Genomic DNA, 20,908 nt, shown 5'->3' with positions numbered 1-20,908 from the left:
GTTAAGGTTTTCTCATAATTTTTGTGCATTAGATTAATAAAATTCATTAGATTCTTGCCTGATCTGTTTAGTCAAACTCTCAGATTTTTGCTTAGCCTCTGTTGAGCCAGTTAGTTAAAATACTTGACAGTAGACTATAGTAAAGTTGCAGAATGTTACAAGACCAACTTGCTTTGGCATCATTAAGGGCTACATGGACAAACGTTCCAAAAAATTAGAATTTTGCCAGAAGATTTTTTCAGAAATATGTGAAAATACACTACGCCATTCTGTAGCTTCGTTCTGGCATAGCAGTTTCTAGCCTAGCAAGGCAGATTAGCACATACCTGACACAAGAACTAAGAGACAAAGCAAGATGATTCTTCGAAGGGCAAATATAGGATTGACAAGACAGTATCTAAGTAACAATACTATATTATAAACAGTGTAACGCATGTGGTATATAAAATGAACTGGTTAGCATAAATACAAGTTAAGGGTTTTGATAGAGTATAAGTTAACTGAGACCACTAATTTTTCTTTACTAAAACTAATGCAGTTTCAAAAGTATAGCAATTGTAAGTTATCACATACAAAGCAAACATCTAATTCCACTAAGTTTAAAAAGATTGCCTCTTTGAGCTTTGTAATCCCCAGCAGTGATTAAGAATCAAAGCAAATGAATTGCTTGCTTCCATTTAATTAAATGTTATCTTTCTCAAAGATTAATTTCTGTGCAGTGTGTTGACTGAAGGTAATTAATATCTTTCAGAAACGTTATGCTGAGTTATGCTCAGTCAGCTCCACAGAATTCAGTAATGACAACTTCACATCCACTCACATTGCATTAAAGTAGTAGAATAAAATATCACATCAAATTCATTTAAACCAAAACCTGCTTCTTTTAGAAGAAAATACTGAAGTTATCGTAGAATCTATGTCCAAATCCACAACTGTAGGCCTTCATAACAATCACCACTCACCTTATTCAGAGAAATACTTTTTCACTGACCTTATTTGATTAAGCAAATTATACAAGTTCAGAGAAGACAAACTTGGGAGCTAAAACTTAGGGGCTTATGGTCAAAATCACAGCCCAGAAGCCCTCTGCTTTGAGAACTACGGAACTCATTAGGTATCTGAATTTATCCTTGTACTTGAATCAGAAAGTTTTTCAAGCACTTGTTTATGCACTCACACAACTGGCCCCAGCCAACAGCCATTTACGTCCCTAGAAAGGCCAGATCCACCAATGTAGTTACTCATGAACGCAGAGAGAAGGCAAAAGCCCACCTCGTGTTCCGTGTGCTTACGGCTCCTCTGGTTCTTAGCTACAGCCTGCATAATGCAGACAGAGAGCAAAAATGCTATAGACACACTGCCAGGCTGTACAGATAGGTTTCATTTTGTTTTCTCTCCTGGTGCTCTGCCTCTCCTCTTTCTGGCAGCAAAGTAGCCCAACTTAAAATATATAAGCTAGCTTCTAAATGTAGTCGTGCATTTTGCAGTTGTTAATACCAAATGTGATTCTTTTCTATCCTTTCAGTTCTCAGAACAATCCTGTTCTTTCTATATAATATTCTGATGTTCTTTTGTACTAATATTTGGATCCATTTACTTGTGACTAGTGTTTCCATTCATCTAGGCATCACAAAATGGAACTACTTTAACTATTTAAAGGCTAGTCCTTGAGAAACTCCACTGGAGTCTCCTTCCAGATCAAGAATTCTTTCCTTAGCACAAACTATGTCCATGCCTCATTTAACATTTGTCTAATAATCCAAGTTTTAGCTAGTAGGTTTTTAGATAGTGCCATATCAGAAGCATTTCTGAATTCCAAACAGAAAATAGATACCATGGTTTCCTTTTCTTAAACAAAAACAGACAAACCGTTCTTTCACTTAAGGAAGGAAGGAAGAATAGCTAAGGGCTCTGCTTTCCTTCTGCCCTCCATGTTTTTAAATGTAGAGATGACAATAACTTCACTGAAAAATTTAGAAAAATATATAAAAAGCAGGTACACGATTGAAAACAGGGAAGTCTACCAGAGAATACACACCCCCACCCCCACCCCCCACCCCTTAGGTGAATATTCCTATGAGTAATGTACTGCTCTGCCCATGCATGGAAAGGCAAACCCTTCTGTGTTGACATTTCAAGGCAGGTTGGACAGAAAAAGCTTTTATAATAGGCAATGCAAAGCAGAGATTTAAGGCAGAATCCAGATTTCCCACTTAAGGGAAATATAAAACATAAACAAAAAACCACTTAACTGTTTTCTGACATACCAACCTTATTCCCCTAATGGAAGAAGCTGTAAAATTCCATTCGTGAATCTGTTTCTGTAAAGAACAAAGAGCTATAATCAACCACAGTTTAACCTTCACTTGCTAGTGAAAACAAAGTCACAGCATGGTAAGCAAAATAAAGTTTTTCCAGCATGTCTTGTCCTTTCTTTCTTTCTTTCTTCCCCCTCAAATTTCAAATGAGATTGATGTAAAGGTAAAGAGAGGTCATACATTGCTGTTCTACTCACTTGAGGAAAAATTAATATAAATGGCACTGGGTGGAAGTAAAGGCTGTATTTCCTCATGTAAAATTAAATTTGAAGAATAAATTTTGAAGTACAATTTACCAAACATTATGTTTTGATTCAATACATCAACATTTCATATTAAACATGCCCTACTCTTATCTAGGCTCGAAGGGAAAAGAAACCTGTGCCCAGGTGGCCAAGAAGGCCAACAGCATCCTGGCTTGTACCAGAAAGAGTGTGGCCAGCAGGAGTAGGGAAGTGATCGTGCCCCTGTACTCGGCACTGGTGAGGCCGCACCTCGAATACTGTGTTCAGTTTTGGGCCCCTCACTACAAGAAGGACATTGAGGTGCTGGAGCATGTCCAGAGGAGGGCAACGAAGCTGGTGAAGGGTCTGGAGAACAAGTCTTATGAGGAGCGGCTGACAGAACTGGGGTTGTTTAGCCTGGAGAAAAGGAGGCTGAGGGGAGACCTCATCGCTCTCTACAACTACCTGAAAGGAGGTTGTAGCGAGGTGGGTGTCGGTCTCTTCTCCCAAGTAACTAGTGATAGGACGAGAGGAAATGGCCTCAAGTTGCACCAGGGGAGGTTTAGATTGGACATGAGGAAAGATTTCTTTACTGAAAGAGTGGTGAAACATTGGCACAGGCTGCCCAGGGAAGCGGTGGAGTCCCCATCCCTGGAAGTATTTAAAAGACGTGTAGATGTGGTGTTTAGTGGTGGACTTGGCAGTGCTAGGTTAACGGTTGGACTTGATGATCTTAAAGGTCTTTTCCAACCTAAACGATTCTATGATTCTGTGATTCTATGAAACTTCACACATCTTCCTAAGAGGTATTGAGCCAACAGCTTTGGCCCAGGGAGCACCCTGGAGGCAAAACAGAGGAAGGACAGCCTATGCCTAGGACCATAGCCCTCCATAAATCTCTAGCTAATAGCTGGATCTTATTTAGCACTGCTGGATATGCACCAAGAATTTGTTCCATAAAGCAAAGTTATGTCAGACACATTCACTCCAAGTAGTGAAGTAGAACAGTGTACTGGAAAAGAAGTTCACAGATCCAGGTAATTATGTGGTCTTCTCTTGCTCTAACACGCTTCTTTTCCACACTTTGCCTCTCTACATTTTTAGTCTATTCTCCACCTACGTTGTTCTGATATTAAGAAGGGGTGGTGAAATACATTCCAGATTTCAAGTCTTTCAATGTGAAACTGAAATTATTTCTTACTTTTAAGAGATTACACTGTCCATAACTGTGCCTACTCCTTTCCTAATCTCCTGTGCCTTATCAAATAATCCAAGACACCAAATATTTCATCTCTTGACACTTGTCACAGGCTGCCATTTTTTCTAGTTTCTAATCTTATAATTGTAAAACTTTAAAATTCCTAAAACATTAAACACAATACTGGGCTTTATCCTGACTTTTTATCTAGCTTTGAGCTGCATCTGATAAAAATCACACGATTCTAATGAGAAATATTATGAGCAGACCAAATAACCCAAACACTTCTAAGAGACATGGTCAAGATAAGGGAAATCTGAACTAGAGGTCAAAAATACTTAAGTTCTAATTGTAGTCCCTCCTTTTACTTTCTCTGTAAAAAGTCAACTTTCGTATCTGCGCAAAAGAGAGATTGAGGCTTGTGCTTCACAGAAATGTAGCAAACTTTAAATTATTGTACAGTGCTCCACAATCTACCTTTAAAAAAGTGACTTTAAGCACAATGAATCAGAGTACACGAAACACATCTGCTGGTAGTTTTACCATTTCAGTGGGAGAGACATGCCACAAAGAGAGAGATCTCTCATCTGCTTCACTGTTGATTGAAACATATGCAGGCTGGTAGACTTTAGTTGGTTCTATCACCAAAACCTGAAAAGAGAGAACATTTTTCCTTAATAAACCAGCAGCTAATACACGACACTATCTTCAGATGCTCTGATATAGACAATGGGTAATCTCAAAGTAAGGCCTAAAAAATTTCCAGGGGGAGAGAAAAGGGCAAGATATGGCAGGAATAGGCTGTGTTCCTATGTACATCAAAACAGTATCATCACAATTTGTTGTAGGAGACTTAAAAGTATTTCTTAGAATGCTTTTAGGGTGGTGGGTTAAATGTTTTTTATACAGTAAAGATTAGCAGAATACAGGGGTTTGGTTCATGCAATGAAATAACAGGCAGTTAAGTATGTAAGTATTGTGTTTAGTCTTCCAATTCTTGTTATATCCTATCCAGAAACATAAGACATACAAAACTTGTTGGACATAACATCTTACTGGAAATCTCAGTCCATTAGTTGTTTCTTTCGTTGCCTCAAAAATTATATCTAGCCAGAAAGTCAATCTTTCTTGTCTAGGAGAATGTTCTATGGTGAGCTTCTTGAAATGCTGAATTAACATCAGATTCTGAACTAATGATTTCAAGTACCTAGAATGTATTGAATTAGTGAGTTAACAGAGAGAAAACAAAATTTGACCAGATTCTAAAACCACTTAACTGACTTATACATCCAAAAAATTAACTACAAAATTAAATGTACTTTAAAAGCTACCATAATGGAAATGATTGTGTTGATTTTTACGGATTTCTGGAAAGAATAGCAAGTTTAGTCTAAACCTTAAGTCATAAGCTCACATGGATGTTCATGAACAATACCTTTTTGCAAAAGGGTATAGTTCTGTGAGTAGTTACATGGTGATTAGACAGGATATTATGAGCTAGAAGATGGTGGGGGAGGGAAGCAGCAGCTAGCTAAACTCTGAAAAGAATGGTTTCACAATCTTTTCACAATTGTTTCACAAGGAATCATCACTAATTTCCAGATTCTTTCTTATAAAAGATGTGCTTCAATGGGATATAAACCCAACAACGATGGGTAACTTAATTTCTTACCTTCCCCCTTCCTTCCCAAAATAAAAGAACAGAGTATAAAGTCAGAGTGACAAACAATCTAAGATGGAAAAATCCAGTTAAGTTATCCAAGTGACTACAAGATTTTTTTAATTTGTGTATTTCCCCATAGTTGGGTACTTGAGCTACAGCCTTCTACCACATACCACACTGGAGGTTTCAGCTTAAAAAGTTTCTCTGCTGCTTGTACTGCTTTACCAACATCATTAGCCAGCATGCTCACACTGAAGAACTGGCCCACATCCCAGTAATTGTTCATTTTTTCTAGGCTTCCTTTTCTTCCCAATAAACTGTTTAACCGTACACCTGTAAAATTTCAATTAAAAACATATTTTTCTATCAGTAAAACACTAGTAAGTGTTTTTTACAGATAAGTCTATCAGTAAAAGACTAATAAGACTTGATTAAGCATTAGTGATAAAAATAAAGTGGAGCAAGTTTTCCCCAGAAAAAAAAACATTGACCAACACAGAGGCTGGGTCTGCAAATAACAACCCCAATACAGTTCAGACAGTCAGAACTCCTACCACACACAGTGTTGAAAACCCTCTTGTGCTATCTGTCTGGGCTATCTGCCTCCTGATTCTCAGTGTAAGCTGCACATCTCTTGTGTCCTCGAGATCTGCATCTACTGCAAGAGATCAATGGCTAGAGGCTTACTCAAGTCCACCCCAGAGTAAGGTCAGGGGAACGATTTAAAGCCACCTTTGCATTCTTCCCCTTTAAGGTTCAAATATGTGTTTCAGACAGGATCTGATTCCAAATATAATTTTCAACTATTGCCTTTCTAGGAAGAACTGTATATCTGTTTCTATCAGATGATTTCTTTATAGACATATAGTGGTGGGTTTTAGTTAGCACCTACATGGAAGATATGAATCTACGTAGACAACTAATTACTGTCCTGGTAGATCCTTCCAGGCGATACTTCCTGTGGATCTCTCAGTTCAGGGACAACAGAAACCCTGTGGATCCTTCCCTGGCATCCCTGAGGAGAGCTGGGCCACACTCTGTCACCTCCTGTCTTTGTCCCCTGTTGGCTATGCAATGGGATAATCTCTGTGGTGCAGTAAAGGCAGTTTACGGATGGTGCTGAAGTTGGTCCTTCCTTGTTCCTCTCCCATCTCTGGGACCCTTTAGATGGGCCAAGTTACTAGAAAGCTGCTCCAAGGCAACAGGGAGAAAAATGGTCCTTCAAGATCCCTGTGTTTTAGCCTGCCATCCAGGACCCGCAAATAAAAAGCCTGAACCGCCTTTCTGTCTATGCAACCCATCACTACAAGCATTTTGGTTTCTTCGTAGGGAGAGAGGCAGAAAACTTGTCTGTGGCACTGTGTGTGGATATTTACCTATTTTTCTCAGTTCCATTGAGCATTCAAACTGTTGTCCTGCAACAAGTAGCAAAACTGCAAGGTTAATTCCAGAATACAGAGTTGACTGGAGTTCAAATCCTTTGCGATACCTGCAGAGAAGAGTCAAGAGATCACATCTCACTGTATAGAAGAACTGAAATACTGCAAAGTTTTGGTAGGTATTTCAAGCTATTAATTTACTGTAAGGACTGTATGGCTAGTTGGTACCAATGGCACTCTTTGCAAAGAGCACTTGAAAGAAAGTAGCTTTTTGTCTTATGGTGAGAAAGAAAAACTTCTGCTTAGTTTTATGTCCTGCCACCTTGTGTAGTTTTGTGAAAATAAAACAAACTGGTTACTGCAAAACTCTTAAATGCAGTAGAACCCAATTTTATTAAATTATTTATATGAGAAAAGCAATGAAAATATTAGTCTTCAGTGCAAGTTTTAAAAAAAGGCTCCAAGCCTTTTGTTTTAAAGCTTCACATTCGTTAAAGGTAACTGAGACACAGCTGACAAAGGCCGAATGCACTCCACTAGCTGGTGCAGGATGAAGAGATCCATCTGAAGCTTCTAAGTTCACTACTACTCATCCATGTTGCAGTAACCATGTTGAGGTGATTTGGGTGGATAAAAGGGGGGGGTGGAGAGAGTATTTCACAGTTACAGTACAAACCCACATTGCTAATATTATGGTACTCAGCAGTAGTTGATATGATTATACAAACGTACCTATGTGAACAGTATGTCAGTGAGAGCCTGTGTGCATATGCGTGCCTCACTGTCTTAAGAAAATTCACAATGCAGTTTATCAGTATTTTTCCTTATATATAGTAGACCATTGCATTTCCTGGGGATCCAGTGTGGAAACCATCCTTGCACAGAGGACCAACATAAGTCCCATGATTTCACTTGTACTTCATTTTGGCCTTGAAGCAGATTAATTGTATATTTTCTCTACAAAGACATAGGTGAATCATCGTCCCCCCCAATAAACTAAGTGTATCATTCTATATTCATGATAGTCTATATAGAAAAACAAGGAAACGCATATCCAAAGATCTGGTGCTCAGTAAACCAATTACTCAAACAGGACCCTGAAAAAAAGAGATAAGTAGAACAACTGATCTTCTAATTCTTACAGCCCTGCTTTTCATAACCAGAAGTAAAAGTCTGAAAACATTTTTAAATAGATATTTTTGGGTTTTTTCTGTTACCATTCAATGGCATGATCTCGACTATTGGTATCTTTACAGTCAGAATCAAGAAACATATCCTTGTAGATCCTCCCACATAAGCAAAACATATCTGGAGCAGGGTGATCACACGTCTGCAGGACTTGAAGCATAACTTGTAGTGCCTTCTCTCTGTCACCTGCATTATTTCTTCTGAAATCAAATACAGAGAATAAAATAAATGAGTTCAGATCTGAAACAGTAACTGCAAGATGGTGGAATAACATTATCCGCCATCTATCCCACAACCCATCCATCATTACTATACACAGACTTGACTTTATTTACACTGATGTATGATTGTTGGTTGATTGATAAAAACCAGATGTATTCTCCTATCATGGGACTCTATTTCTAGCTCACGTAAGAACTGATTTAAGCCCAGAACTCCTCTATGAAAAAAATATGCCATCTAACTTCTTTCCTCCCTGTATAAGCAGACAGACTCTGCACATCCTGCAATGAGAAACAGGTGCTTGTTTAGTGTTCATTCCTGACAATACTTAACAAAACTGGCCATTTTCAGCATTCAAGCTGACAGCTCATTCAGCCATGCCCAAGATTTGTAATCTTGAATCCAGAGGATCCGGAGCCAATACCAGGCAATACTGACTAAGTACAGCAGAAGCCAGGTCAATCCTATTTCAGCCAAAAGAACAATGGAGCTCAACATGGGGCCTTTGAACTACAATAAAAGGGCAAAACTGAACTGTATGTCTTTCTTAATTAAAATTCTAGATCAGAGAAAAATTTGGAAAACAAACGGCTGTCATAAAGCTTCTTTTGACAAATATTTAATAATCGTATCAGTAAGAAATCAGTGATTAAGTAACATTTCAGTTCCTTATTACTATTAAACACATCAGAATTTTTGCCTCCCTTTACCTTGTTGTTTTTGTAAGTTTAGAATTCACTATTTACTGCAAAAAGTCACTCAGAACAAACAAAAATGTCTATTTGCAAGAGTAATGCAAACACAGCTTAAGAGGTTAATAGCCTCTTCAAGACATTTTTTAATCACCAGAGACATTTAAAATATTTACGAACCCCTTTTCAGAACTGTTTACCATTTTTTGATCCCTACCTAGGTATCCAGGAACAGGCTTACAAGTACTATGATTACTTTGTCAGCAATACCAGCAGCAGATAATGGTTCCTGGTAAATTTATTATTTGCATGCCCTGAAAGGATTAATATTTACTGTGAAGCGGCTCAGTTCCTTAGGTAACCAGCTGATGCAATAAGACCAATAACAACACATCTGTAGCAAAATTCAGGCTTCTGTGCATGTTAGGTGATGGAGAACACCTAACAAGATTAAACAGATTTGCAGCTAGTTGTACAGGCTTCATCCTGCCTTTGATGTCACTGGCAGAGTGTAAACTTTCACAGCGAGTACTTGAATATTTTTTAAAGCATTTTTTCTTCAGATTGAATGTTGTTCTGAAATTAAGACTTGTCTTCTCTAATGAGCACAACAAGGAGAAAGTATCTTCTTTCAGTTTTACAAGAAATAAACGGGCGTTAAAAAGTGTGGGGGTAAATCCATTGCACAGGTCAGCATGCTCTAACCAAACCTGTTCTGAACTAACCAGATTCTCTCAGTAACAGTACCCAAGTTTCACCATTGTTAATATGAACACAGAGAAAGTTGAGTAAACAGAGCTTAGAACAAAATCAGGCCCTAAACCGTAAGTCCAGCAGTTCCCAGGTCATGTCTAATGTGGTCACAGAAGTTGGCATGTGTTCAAGCTTTTGCTGAAAACACAAGAAATGCACAACTAGTACCTAATTTACACCACTTTCACATGGAAAAAGAAAATTAAAAAATCACTGCTTCCCAGACAAGACAAATTTTGACTCAACTCTGCCTTGTATGAAAACAGGTTAAATATTAATGATAATATTAAGAGGTGTTATGTACTGATTGAAAGAGCATAACTTTAAAGAAAAAATACTATGCATAAAGCAAGACCCTGCTTAAAATAGGACACTGTGCAGATTAACACTTCTGGACGTCAAAGGATGAACCTGTACCCACTAAATACAATCCTAGGAGCATTTCAAAGGACTGAGCCCTAAATAAACAGTGTACTAGAGGACTCAAAATAAAATTAATGGCTTCTGTCTCTTATAAGATAAGGAAAATATCATCATTAAAATATATATTAAAATAAACAAAATTTAGCACGACAAGTATACACCAATCTAACAGGATATTATTAAACAAAAATCAGTTTAGACATCTTTATATTAAACTCTAGTTTTCATAGCAGTAGAATTTGATGCCCATTGGGCAATACAAACCCAACTTACTACAAATTTGTGAACAGTTATCGCCTTCTAAAGCAATCCCAAAAAGAGAGGGCAAACCAAGAAAAAAGAACAACAGAAAAATCACATAATTTAGGCTACAAGCAACTTCTCTAAGTCAATACAAAAATATACTGTTGGATAATAGGCAGAACCTGTTATGCTGGACCAAGACAGATTTTCATCTCTTATTTCATACCCCACACTTTGTCAGATCTGCATGTCTGACAGGTTGTAATTTGTTTCAAGGTATCTTGAAAAAGGTCTGTGGTGCTATCAGTACAGTAAAAGAGATTACTTTAAGCCCTCAAGGCTGTAGCACTGACTTGTATTTTTCTTACCCAACGTCAAGTATATTAGCTTCCCCACCCTCCCTAACCCCCATTTAAAGCCATAGTAGAGTGAATGAGACAAATGCAGGTTGGAAGGGACCTCTGGAGGTCATCTAATAGAACCTCCTGCTCAGAGCCGGACCATCTCCCAGTACTAGACCACGGCAGCCTTGGCTTTGTCCGAAAAGCTGAATCTTTTGAACCTCCAAGGATGGAGATGCCACAGCCTCTCTGAACAGGGAAAGCTGAAGTACTGTATGTTACGATGTACAGTCATGAGAAGGAAGACAGAAAATGTTCTCTTTATGCAGCAAACTGGTACACCAGATGAGACTGATTCTACAAAGCAAATCCCCTGAATATGAAGCTTTATAAGCCAGAGCAGAATCCCAATAGGCTACTACAGAAGGGACCCTACCTTAAACAAGTCTGCATACACATACAGTGGAAATATGAGTCACTCTTCATGGTTTGTCTGAGTTTGGGGGGAGCAGTTTCTAAAATCACTAATCACCATCGGAAAATTCTTTCAAAATACAGTTTTACCTTTACAAAATATATTTTAATGGTAAATGAAAAAAGAATACTACTACAATTTATTCAGAAACTATATTAAAACAAAGCACATACCATGGGAAAGCTGGTAATAATACTATTTTTTTTCCACTGGTTTCTTTGTTAGCACATTTTAGTTCTCTCCCTACAAACCCTGCCTTGCTAACACTCGCACTGCAAGCAGAGAAAATCAGGCTAAATTATGTGAACACACTAACCGGAAAAGCTACTGCCAGTGAGGAAAGAGATCTTCAAGTTACTTCTAAATACTAGGGCAATTATGAAAATATCCTGGTGCTCAATGAAACACCGCCAAAATCCCACAACAAGCAAAATGCTAGGAATTAAAAGGAAATGGACAGAGAGTAAAAATTAAAAACATCATGATGCCTTTTTACAAATACCCAGCACACTAATCTTCAGTACTGTGTACAGTTTTAGGCTGTATTTGAAAAAAAAAACTAAACTATTAGGATTAGGAAAAAAAAGAATCAAAGAAGGGAGAGAAGAACAATCAATGGTAGGGAGCAGTTTCTGTATGAAGAAAGCTTCAATAAACCAAGGTTTTTCAGACAGAAATTACTATACAGATTTTTTTTCCCAAAAAAAAATTCTCCTGCAGGTGACCTTTATAGCCTCTAATCTCATCCTCTAAATTACTCCGTGTTCTGTTGCCAGTTTAGTTCTGCCTGATAGTCTGCATTGTCCAGAAACTGCTCACTGATTCTCTTGCCAATTTGCTAATGTTGCCATGTGATTTATCTGTCTGCTTACTCTACCATGCTTCTTTAATTGCAAAAGCAGTCTTCTTGCTTCCCTGTCTACACAAGCCTCTTTTCCCTGTCTCCCTATCCTGCCGTACTACCCACTCCTCCTTTACCTCTGAATCACTCTGTAGGGCTACAAAGCTAATGAAAACAGTTCAGCACATAATAAAACTAAATCTTTAAGCATGGGAATATAAATGCGAATCCTGAACAAGCAGAACTGAGTTACAATTAAGTTATGGTGCAACTTCAGTTTTGTATCACATGTTCTAATTTGCTGCTCTTCACCCCCATCCACCCCATCTCCCCCCCCTTTGTCTTAACTCAGGGCTGAAGTTGGACATTCTTATTCATGAGAGGTATTCAACTCAAAAACTTTCCTCTGAAGCCAAGGGACAAGTAAAATGAAGCGATATTGCTTCTTCCAAAAAGCAGGACACATTTAAAAACTTTTTACTATTAAGTTATGAAAGGATTTTTTCCGTCTCTCCCTGCCCCATCCCCACTTCTCCACTCTCTCCTCTCCCTCTCAGAAAGAAGCTGCTGTTCCATAACTTGGCAACTTCAGTCACCAGAATTGTGGCTTGAATTTAGAAGCCCAGAGGTACTCTATGCTGCTGAGATGTTTGCTTGTTTCCATGAAGGAACAACTACACCACCAAGCAGTAAGTCCTAAAGGATGCACTCATGCTCCCTCCTTGTGTTGTATGCACAGCATTCTCCCTAGCTATTGATAGTTAAGGGATCTGAGACATTCTCAGATTAAAAATTTGTAAACTGTTAATGGCACCAGAAGCACTTCCTTCGTATATCAGTCCTGTCCCCATCTGCCACCCCCACAATTCTCTAGGCCTCTCCCCCTCCGAAGCTCAAGAATAATTTGTTGGGGTTTGCTTCAGTTCGTTCAGGTTTTCTCTGAATTTGTACTAATGGAGGGAGGTTACAAAAACAGCAATCAATCATAATTTGCAGAAAGCAGAATCTCTTTACAAATCTATCCTCCTTTTCCCTTCCCAAGTCTACTTGACAAACACAAAAATTACCATTCCTCTCTCAGGAAGTCCCTGAGCCACAAGTGGGTGGAAGCAGTGGGAGTATTTAGGGAGATCATCACTATACATTTTCCTGTCTCTATACTTTTCCCCAGGTATCTGCTGTTGACCACCATCAAAGATAGGAATCTAGACTAGAAAGAACTATGCCCCGAACCAGTATGGCCATCCTTATGCTTTTTCTCTCTCCTAGCTCACAAAACATCATCCAGAAATCATATTCATATCACAGCCTCTCACCTGGAATAACACTGCCTTACTGTAGAAAAAAAATTATCTTTTTTTTTTTCCTTTCTTTTTGATTTCATGGCTTCACACTTCTTTCTTCCCCCTCAAATCCATTCTCTTCTCCGAATCCTTCTCTCCACTGCAGTCATTATAAGGAGTCCTAGTTTTAAATATCCCTAAACCAAAAATTCTTCCTGCTTCACAGGCTGGTTTTACCAGCTTTAAAGCATTGGCATGGTTAAGGAGCCAGAACTACACTGAGTGAACCAAGCCTTTGCCCAACAAAGTTAACAGGAACAGCATGGATTTCACTGGGACAAGAATTAGCTCGCTCTGTAAGTAACAACTGATATAATCTTTTTTTTCACCTTTTTGTTCACGTCTTCCCCTGTATGGCTTGTTTCCATCTGTCTAGCTGAAGAAGACTATATACCATAGAAAACCGTATGTCAGTGAAAAGTAATTCGCTCAAGGGACTCCACCTTTGGTTTCCTTTATATTTCATGTTGACTTATTGATTTGATCTTCTCTTATTATTTCAAGGCCTCTTGAAGAGCAATGCACAGGGGAATAAATCAAACCATAACAAACAATTCTGAAAACGTTTCCCATAGAATAGTACATTCAAAAAGAGTAAGCTGTTTTTTCCACTCTATTCCTACATGAATCTTGTTTATCTTCTGGTTTCAGCCTTGAGGCAGCTATCAATAGTTTACTGCACATATTACGATTAAAAAAAACCCCTGATCTCACTGTCACATTGCAGGAGAAATGTCAGTGGGACAACTTAATCGGTTAGTATAAATACAACCATTCATAAAATAACTGGTCTTCATATATAACACTGTATTCATTTATTATCATGTACATTGCTTACAGTAATGATATGTAATTAATATGTATTTTGAATGTTCTTGCTTAAAAATAGGACACTGTTAGTTAAGTATGCCCTAATGACTCCATAGCAGATGATCCAAACTGCTACTAACTATAAAGAAATCTACAGCAAAAAAGATTTCAAAAAAAATCCTAATTATTGAGGAATACAACAACTGATTTGAATTAGAGTTATTACACTTGCACTCTCACTTAAAACAAGAAACTAATTTGTCAGTTAAGACACATTTCACTGAGGATGCGATTTGGTTGTAGAACCTTCAATATTTGAAACAGTGAATGAGGAAAACAAGACCCTAAACTGGGCTTTGAGACTGGAACTAAATTTGCAAGTCTCCAGTTAGATATAACAATGAAAAAAACAGCTTCCCCCCCGCCCATATACACTCCAGGTGCTTCATGCAAGCCACTCATACAAAATGAGGAACCCCATGATATGTTTTTTACTAAAGCTGAGTAATTACAGTACAGAACATTTTAAATAACCCAGTGTTTTTCAATGGGAATAATTTCCTATGGCTACTATTATTCACAATTACTAGTGATTTTCTACTTGCACCCTGTTATGCCCTTCACTTGCTAATTGCCTTTTTTTATTATAGTATTGGAATATGTTGCTTGTTAAAACACAACATGCTGAGTTAAATAATAGTGACTGCAGCTGCCCCCATCTTTAATATAAGTGAAGATAGAACTGCCTTGGAAAAAGACAGGAGTCTTTACAGCTCTGGCCTCATGTCAGGGCTGGGTTTGGTTTTAAAGTCTACTCTGTTTTGAACAGAATTTGGCATACCCTTTGACCTCTTTGCAAGCTTCCAGAACTTGGTAACTCCAGTAAATAAGGCCAATTGGAAAATATTGAAACAGAAGTGTACTGTGAATCATCAAAAACTTTGCTATGCAGCCCTAAATTACTGAAGTAGATCCTAAGCAAACAGCCAGCTGACAAGCACACTTAGCATTTGAATTAACTACAAATATCTGTACTTTATCTATCGATGATATATATACTACAGCAGCAGGAAATAAGACAATAAAGAACAAACTAGCATCCTTTTTATTACTCTCTTAACCTGATTACAAGCAAGTAAAATTGAGAGAAATGGACTGCAAAACTTTCCTCCAGAAATATTTTCCAGAATAGGAAAAGGTTCTTTTTATTCTACAATGATTAAATAAGAGAAGGTATTCTATAAACTTTTTTTAAAATGCGATACCACAGCTATTGCTTTCTACAAAAGACTTGGTAGAAAACAATAGTAGTTTTTTTCCAAAAAAACTTTAAGATCTTCTTTCACTGTTTGGCTTGGGTTTTTTCCAGATGGATCAAAAATTTAACAGTTGCTTATATTAATCCACATGATACTTTTAAACATTGAAATATTGTGATTCCAAACACAAAAGGCATGAATATATGCACATACAATACATTAATAAAGCATATTAAATCACTTTATATGTCCTTCTCAAGGAAGACATATCTTGTTTGGGTTTTTTTTAATTAAAAAAAAAGGGAAGAAAAAAGCTGTAATACTAGAGAACCAGTTTTAACACCATGCCATACATGCAGGTAGTATTCCTACCCTCTTTTCATTAATAAAGACAGCCATTGCACTAGTTATTCAGGCAAATTACTTATTGAAGGGGTAACTGGATGCATTCACATATTCAGATTCTGTAAGATATCAAATCCGAGGGTGAAAGCTTCCACAAAGAAAGGATCATTGACCAGCTCCTTGCGTTTGAATCTAGAAATTCATCAATAAAAGCACTTGGCAGACCTCAGCTATAAGAGCAGTACATGAAAGAGCTCATCTGGCAAGAGCCAGGTCCTAAGGCTAGCAGTATTAACTTAAGTCAGTCCCATGAACTATAGCTGTAACTCACACAGGAAAGCAGAGTGGACAAAAGTAACAAACATAGTGACATGCAAACTATGGCACAACACACAGGAACACTCTTTAAAACCGCAAAACCCTCAAAATTTCAGAAAAAAACAAATTCAGGTCATCGTTACAATATAAATTCAGGCCTCATGTACTTGCCAATGTGAAATTAAACTGTGTGATCAAGGGAGTTTTTTTGTGTGGGTTTTGTTTTGTTTGTTTGTTTGTTTAAAGGAAACATGACTACTGCTCATCTCATACAAGAGCTGGTTTTACTATGAGGTTCTGCCATGGACTTGCATTTGCTACTGGTGTTGAGGCCCCTGCCTCGGGAGCTGGGATGCAGGTAGAGTAGAGGCTGGGAGCTGCAGGAGAAAGGACAACCATACACCTGAGGCAGCTGGAGGCCACCCTGCATGACTGTCTTCTAGCTTTACGCAGGTCCCTTCACCCAAAGACTTGCCACAGCAATGTGCAGTCCTCATTTTATAGGAGTGCTAGCTTGAGAGCCTGAAGGTTAATTAATAAAGGTGCATTTACATTTATTGCTGAAGACAATGGGATTTTTAAATATGTTTCATCATGCTTTATACTTCAAAAGAAAAATCACACTGTAGACACCTCAAGCTAAGAACCTTTAATAAGTGGATCTCATGTATCTGTGTGTTAGCTCCACATCTGTAAATGTAAGTAAACACCATTGTTCTACTTCTCCATGATATGGTGATAAATTACTCAGGTATTGCAACAACAAACATGAAAGGACCCATAAGGAACTAATGATACTTCATGTGTGGGGTGGAGGGATGTGCCATATAATAAATGTGTGTTTATTTATCATAAGGCACTGTTACATCTTTAACAAGCAGATCAACACAAAATATTGAGATACTGACCAGCTGACCTCCAGTTATTCCAGTGTACCACACCAGGCAATGCTCTCAAGGAAAAAAAAGCAGCCAGCCTTCAATCAGACACATATTTAAAAGAGGAAATAAAATGGCAACCTTAATTCAGAAATTTCTTAGCTTTCAAGAATCTGGAACTATGAGAACATGCTTTCATGGCAGCTCCCATGCTTCATCTTCTCCTTGCCTCCCAGGCAAGGTATACCCATGGACTGAAGCAAACAGCCATCTGCCCCTGAAACACCCAGCCCTCAATTACACAGCTTCTTACTTCATACCAAAGCTGTTAATACAAATATTGAAAACGTTCATGTTGCACATTTGGGCTGAACTTATACCTAAAGATTTGTTCCATCCTATGCCTAAATTAAGATACAATTAGACCTAAATCTCAGCTGGGAGGCAACAAGGAACAACATCTTAAACCAACCCACATCTGTATAGAAGAGAGCACTCTCTGCTCTGCTTGTGTGTGGAGTCAAAATCAACTAGCTTAAAACACTGGTGGAGGAATGGCCTTTTGCTCCCTAGGACTTCTAAACAAGCAGCCCGGAGGGTGACCTATTTAGATAGTCCATGCTTGGAAACAAGCACAAGCCTGTCATTGCAAACATCCATAATTAGCCTCTATGTTATTAGACATAAGAGATGACAAATCTAAGATGCTCTCAACGGTCTGCTCTGAGATGGAAACCAGGGAGGAAGACAGTGATCTAGGAGAGGGGCTGTGCTTAAAAACCTGCTATGCGAAACAGGGCACTAGAAATTGGCAAGAAAATGTCTGCCTCCCCTAAAAACGATAATAGTAAGTGCTTTAGTACCTTTCTGCGCAGTACTTTGCGGGCAGGCCCAGGCTTGCCTTGCTCATGATCCAAGCCAGGTCAGACCCAGGCTGGCTCTGAACCAGAAGACATGCAGCTAGGCTGGAATGGTGCTGAGTCTAAAGCAAAACACACCTGTCCCTTCCCTTAGCACAACTTGTTAACTTGGACCCGGAACTGCACACAACTGTGGTTCAGATTGGGCTTGTGACCACCTGATGTACCAGCAAAGACCCGAGGCCCCCAGAAGCAATCCTCTACCGCTTGCCTGTCACATCACTAGCTCTACACAGCACTAGAATAACACCGACCTGAAAACGCTATGTGAAATTAATTGCCAACAGAACTCAGTTACAGAGTCCAAGAGGAAATAAATGAGTGACTTTCTCTGTTGATTATGATCACAGTTCTGGCACACTTTCAAAATCAAATTAAGCAAACATTAACTTCTGCACGATCAGATATTCTTACAGCTGCAAATTCTCTTTTGCTTATGATGCATTTTGTTCCTGGTAGGCTCAATCAGTTGTACTGAGCAACATTAATACTGTTCTGTATGCTGAAATTAATAGAATAGTAAGTGAAAACATTGTTTTGTGTTTTTATAAATAGATTCTGATACAACTTGCTAAAAAGAATTTGTTTTTAAAACAGAAAAAATAAGTGATTCAAAAATCCCATGGAAGTAACATGCTAAAAGCAACACTTCAGGGGTCATTTTGAACTAAGTGAACTTCTGAAAATGTTCAAGTCTTAACTTTTGACTTTTGTCCATCATTTTGTTCCAAGAAGGCAAAAACATCTGTAGAAGCTAACTTCTGCATTCTTACTGAGGGAAAACTGGTCATTTATTTTTGAAAAAAACTTTTCCATAGAAATGTTTAAATTGTTCCCAGAAGAACACAAGGAGAGTCACACTGATTCAGGCTAGAGACTGATTTAATGAAACCTGTTGATGGGGAAATCAAGTTCATGAGCAATTCATTTTGTCTTGCCTTACAAGGGCGCTATTGGCATTGCCAAAACAGAGGATTTAATGGCATGAGGTTCACATGCTGCTCAAAATACAAAGAATTTGAAGATAAAGAGAGTAAAAGAGCTTGCCAATTTTATTATGCACATCTAAATGAAAAAGTTTTAAAAACTTATCAAATCAGGATATTTCCCTAAGGACAAGGCACGACCCTAGCATTATTCTTACTGGAAAATTTAAAAATCTTGAGTCAAATTCCTGAAATAATAAGAAGTTGGACAAACTTCTGAAAAATAGGGCCAAATACTTCTTGTTGAAACCACTTCTCAAGACATCAGTACAGTATCTTAAGGAGACTTGAACTTCAGAAACTTTATAAGATCAAGCCTGCAATTTTTAGGGGTTGGGGGGAAAAAGGTGGAAAAACATACCATTCAATAATAACAATAATAACTATAATATTCAATTATAACAATAATAACTATACAGCCAGGAACATGGTTTAAATTTACATAATTTAATTAAAGAAATGTCAAAACACTGGCTTCTACTTTAAAATACTGCCTTATGTGGTACATTAAAAATTTTATACCAAAAGTGCATTTTTTCCTTTTATTTTTAAGCAGCCTAATGAGAAAATTATCTTTCATGAGGTGTGATAAATACCAGAGCAAACTGCAAATTATAGAAATGGATTCTCTCTGTCTTCATATATTCAGATCAAAATTTTCTGAAAGATACACTTCAGCAAAACAAGTTAACAGACTCAGTAGATGGTTAATCAGCTAAGATTTAATGGTCTATGGTATCAGGAGTGGAGAATCAAGAGACCCAGTGTTCACTTCCAGCCTTAAAAAAAAACCAACTACATAAGCTGAATTATATGTAGGAACTATATTAATCTATTTGGTATCAAAAGCTAAATGTTAATAATTTATCCTTCTTATTATTAAAAATGCTTCATCATCATCTAAAATTGGGTTAAGGTTCCAAACATGGGTCAAGCTATCTTTTTCTGTGAGAGATTTGGGCATTGTCTGGCACCTGAAACACTTCTTTTCACAGAGGTAATTCTCATTGTAATCAATTCACTTCTCAGAACTTACTGGTTTTCTTTTCTTTTTTAATAAAAAAGGCATTTTAAATAGGTTTAATTCCAGCCTTCAAACAACATCACTATAGCTAGCTGTTGTAAAAGCATGGACATTAGAATTATGCATAGTACCAGTCACACCTATGCTGAATACTCTATATACTCCGTATTGCTCACTACTACATTCTTTCAAAGATCACTTCAAGCTACTTGCCACTGCATCACTCAGATGATCACTCAGCCTATTAACAAACCACCAGATCCTTTTCAAAAATCACTGTTTTCTATGAACCTTCCTGTTGGCATGTACTGCATTCTTTGTTCCTATGTGTATGACCTTGCACATGGTTGCATGAGAATGACTTTTTTTTTTTTTTGTAGAGAACACAGTCTATAAAATGCTGTGAGAAGACTGTTATTTGACACAGAACTGATGCAGTTCTATTTTTCTGAGCAGTGATTTTGCATTTACTGCTAAGTCTGATGAAACTGTCAAATGGCACCAGACTTATTACTACTTTCCATAAAATGCCATGGGAACTGCTTTTCTAGATCTATTATTAAGTTCTTAATCCCTTTGACATATGCCACCCTGATGCTGCCCAGTGCTAATTTTTAGTTACATTGCAGGTCACAACTTCTACTAGCATGTGAATTGCATCTAACCAGTTACTTTTGTTATTACATGTGATTTTATTTGTATAAGATCTATTTTCTACAATACAGTCTTAATATAAATTCTTTAGAAATGAAGTAACTATTATACATAGGCACTACAGAAATCTGTAGCTAACTAGAAGAGTTCAATAATATTTCTGTGCTTCCTAACCTAGCAACGTGTCCATAGGTCCAGATCACCTTTCAGCCTTTCAAGGAAGCTGCATCATGAATGTGTGTTCACAGATCAAGCAGTGCTTGTTACCTATTACTTTAATAACTCACCCCTAACTCTGTTATGTTAAGCTTTTCAAGACATTCCGAAGGATCAGTGACTCAGAATAAACAATCTCAGCCTGACCAAGAACCCACTGATATCATGGGACTCTTTCACAATTACTCAGGTGGC

At 37.8% G+C, this 20,908-nt stretch overlaps 1 protein-coding gene across 1 annotated transcript in view; it reads right to left on the bottom strand.

Annotated features, from left to right (window-relative positions):
• Positions 1 to 20,908, bottom strand: part of MAP3K15 (mitogen-activated protein kinase kinase kinase 15) — a 94,167-nt gene that overhangs the window by 28,961 nt on the left and 44,298 nt on the right. Inside the window, exons 7-12 of the mRNA XM_076356657.1 lie at positions 8,000 to 8,170; positions 6,780 to 6,892; positions 5,577 to 5,736; positions 4,797 to 4,947; positions 4,284 to 4,391; positions 2,272 to 2,321 (exon numbers count right to left, since the gene is read on the bottom strand). Of these exons, the coding sequence (XP_076212772.1) occupies positions 2,272 to 2,321; positions 4,284 to 4,391; positions 4,797 to 4,947; positions 5,577 to 5,736; positions 6,780 to 6,892; positions 8,000 to 8,170 (753 nt within the window). The remainder of the gene's footprint in view (positions 1 to 2,271; positions 2,322 to 4,283; positions 4,392 to 4,796; positions 4,948 to 5,576; positions 5,737 to 6,779; positions 6,893 to 7,999; positions 8,171 to 20,908) is intronic.

The sequence above is a fragment of the Aptenodytes patagonicus genome, chromosome 1 (genome assembly GCF_965638725.1).
Source record: "Aptenodytes patagonicus chromosome 1, bAptPat1.pri.cur, whole genome shotgun sequence".
NCBI classification, from domain to species: Eukaryota; Metazoa; Chordata; class Aves; order Sphenisciformes; family Spheniscidae; genus Aptenodytes; species Aptenodytes patagonicus.
This window is presented reverse-complemented; position numbering and strand designations above follow the sequence as displayed.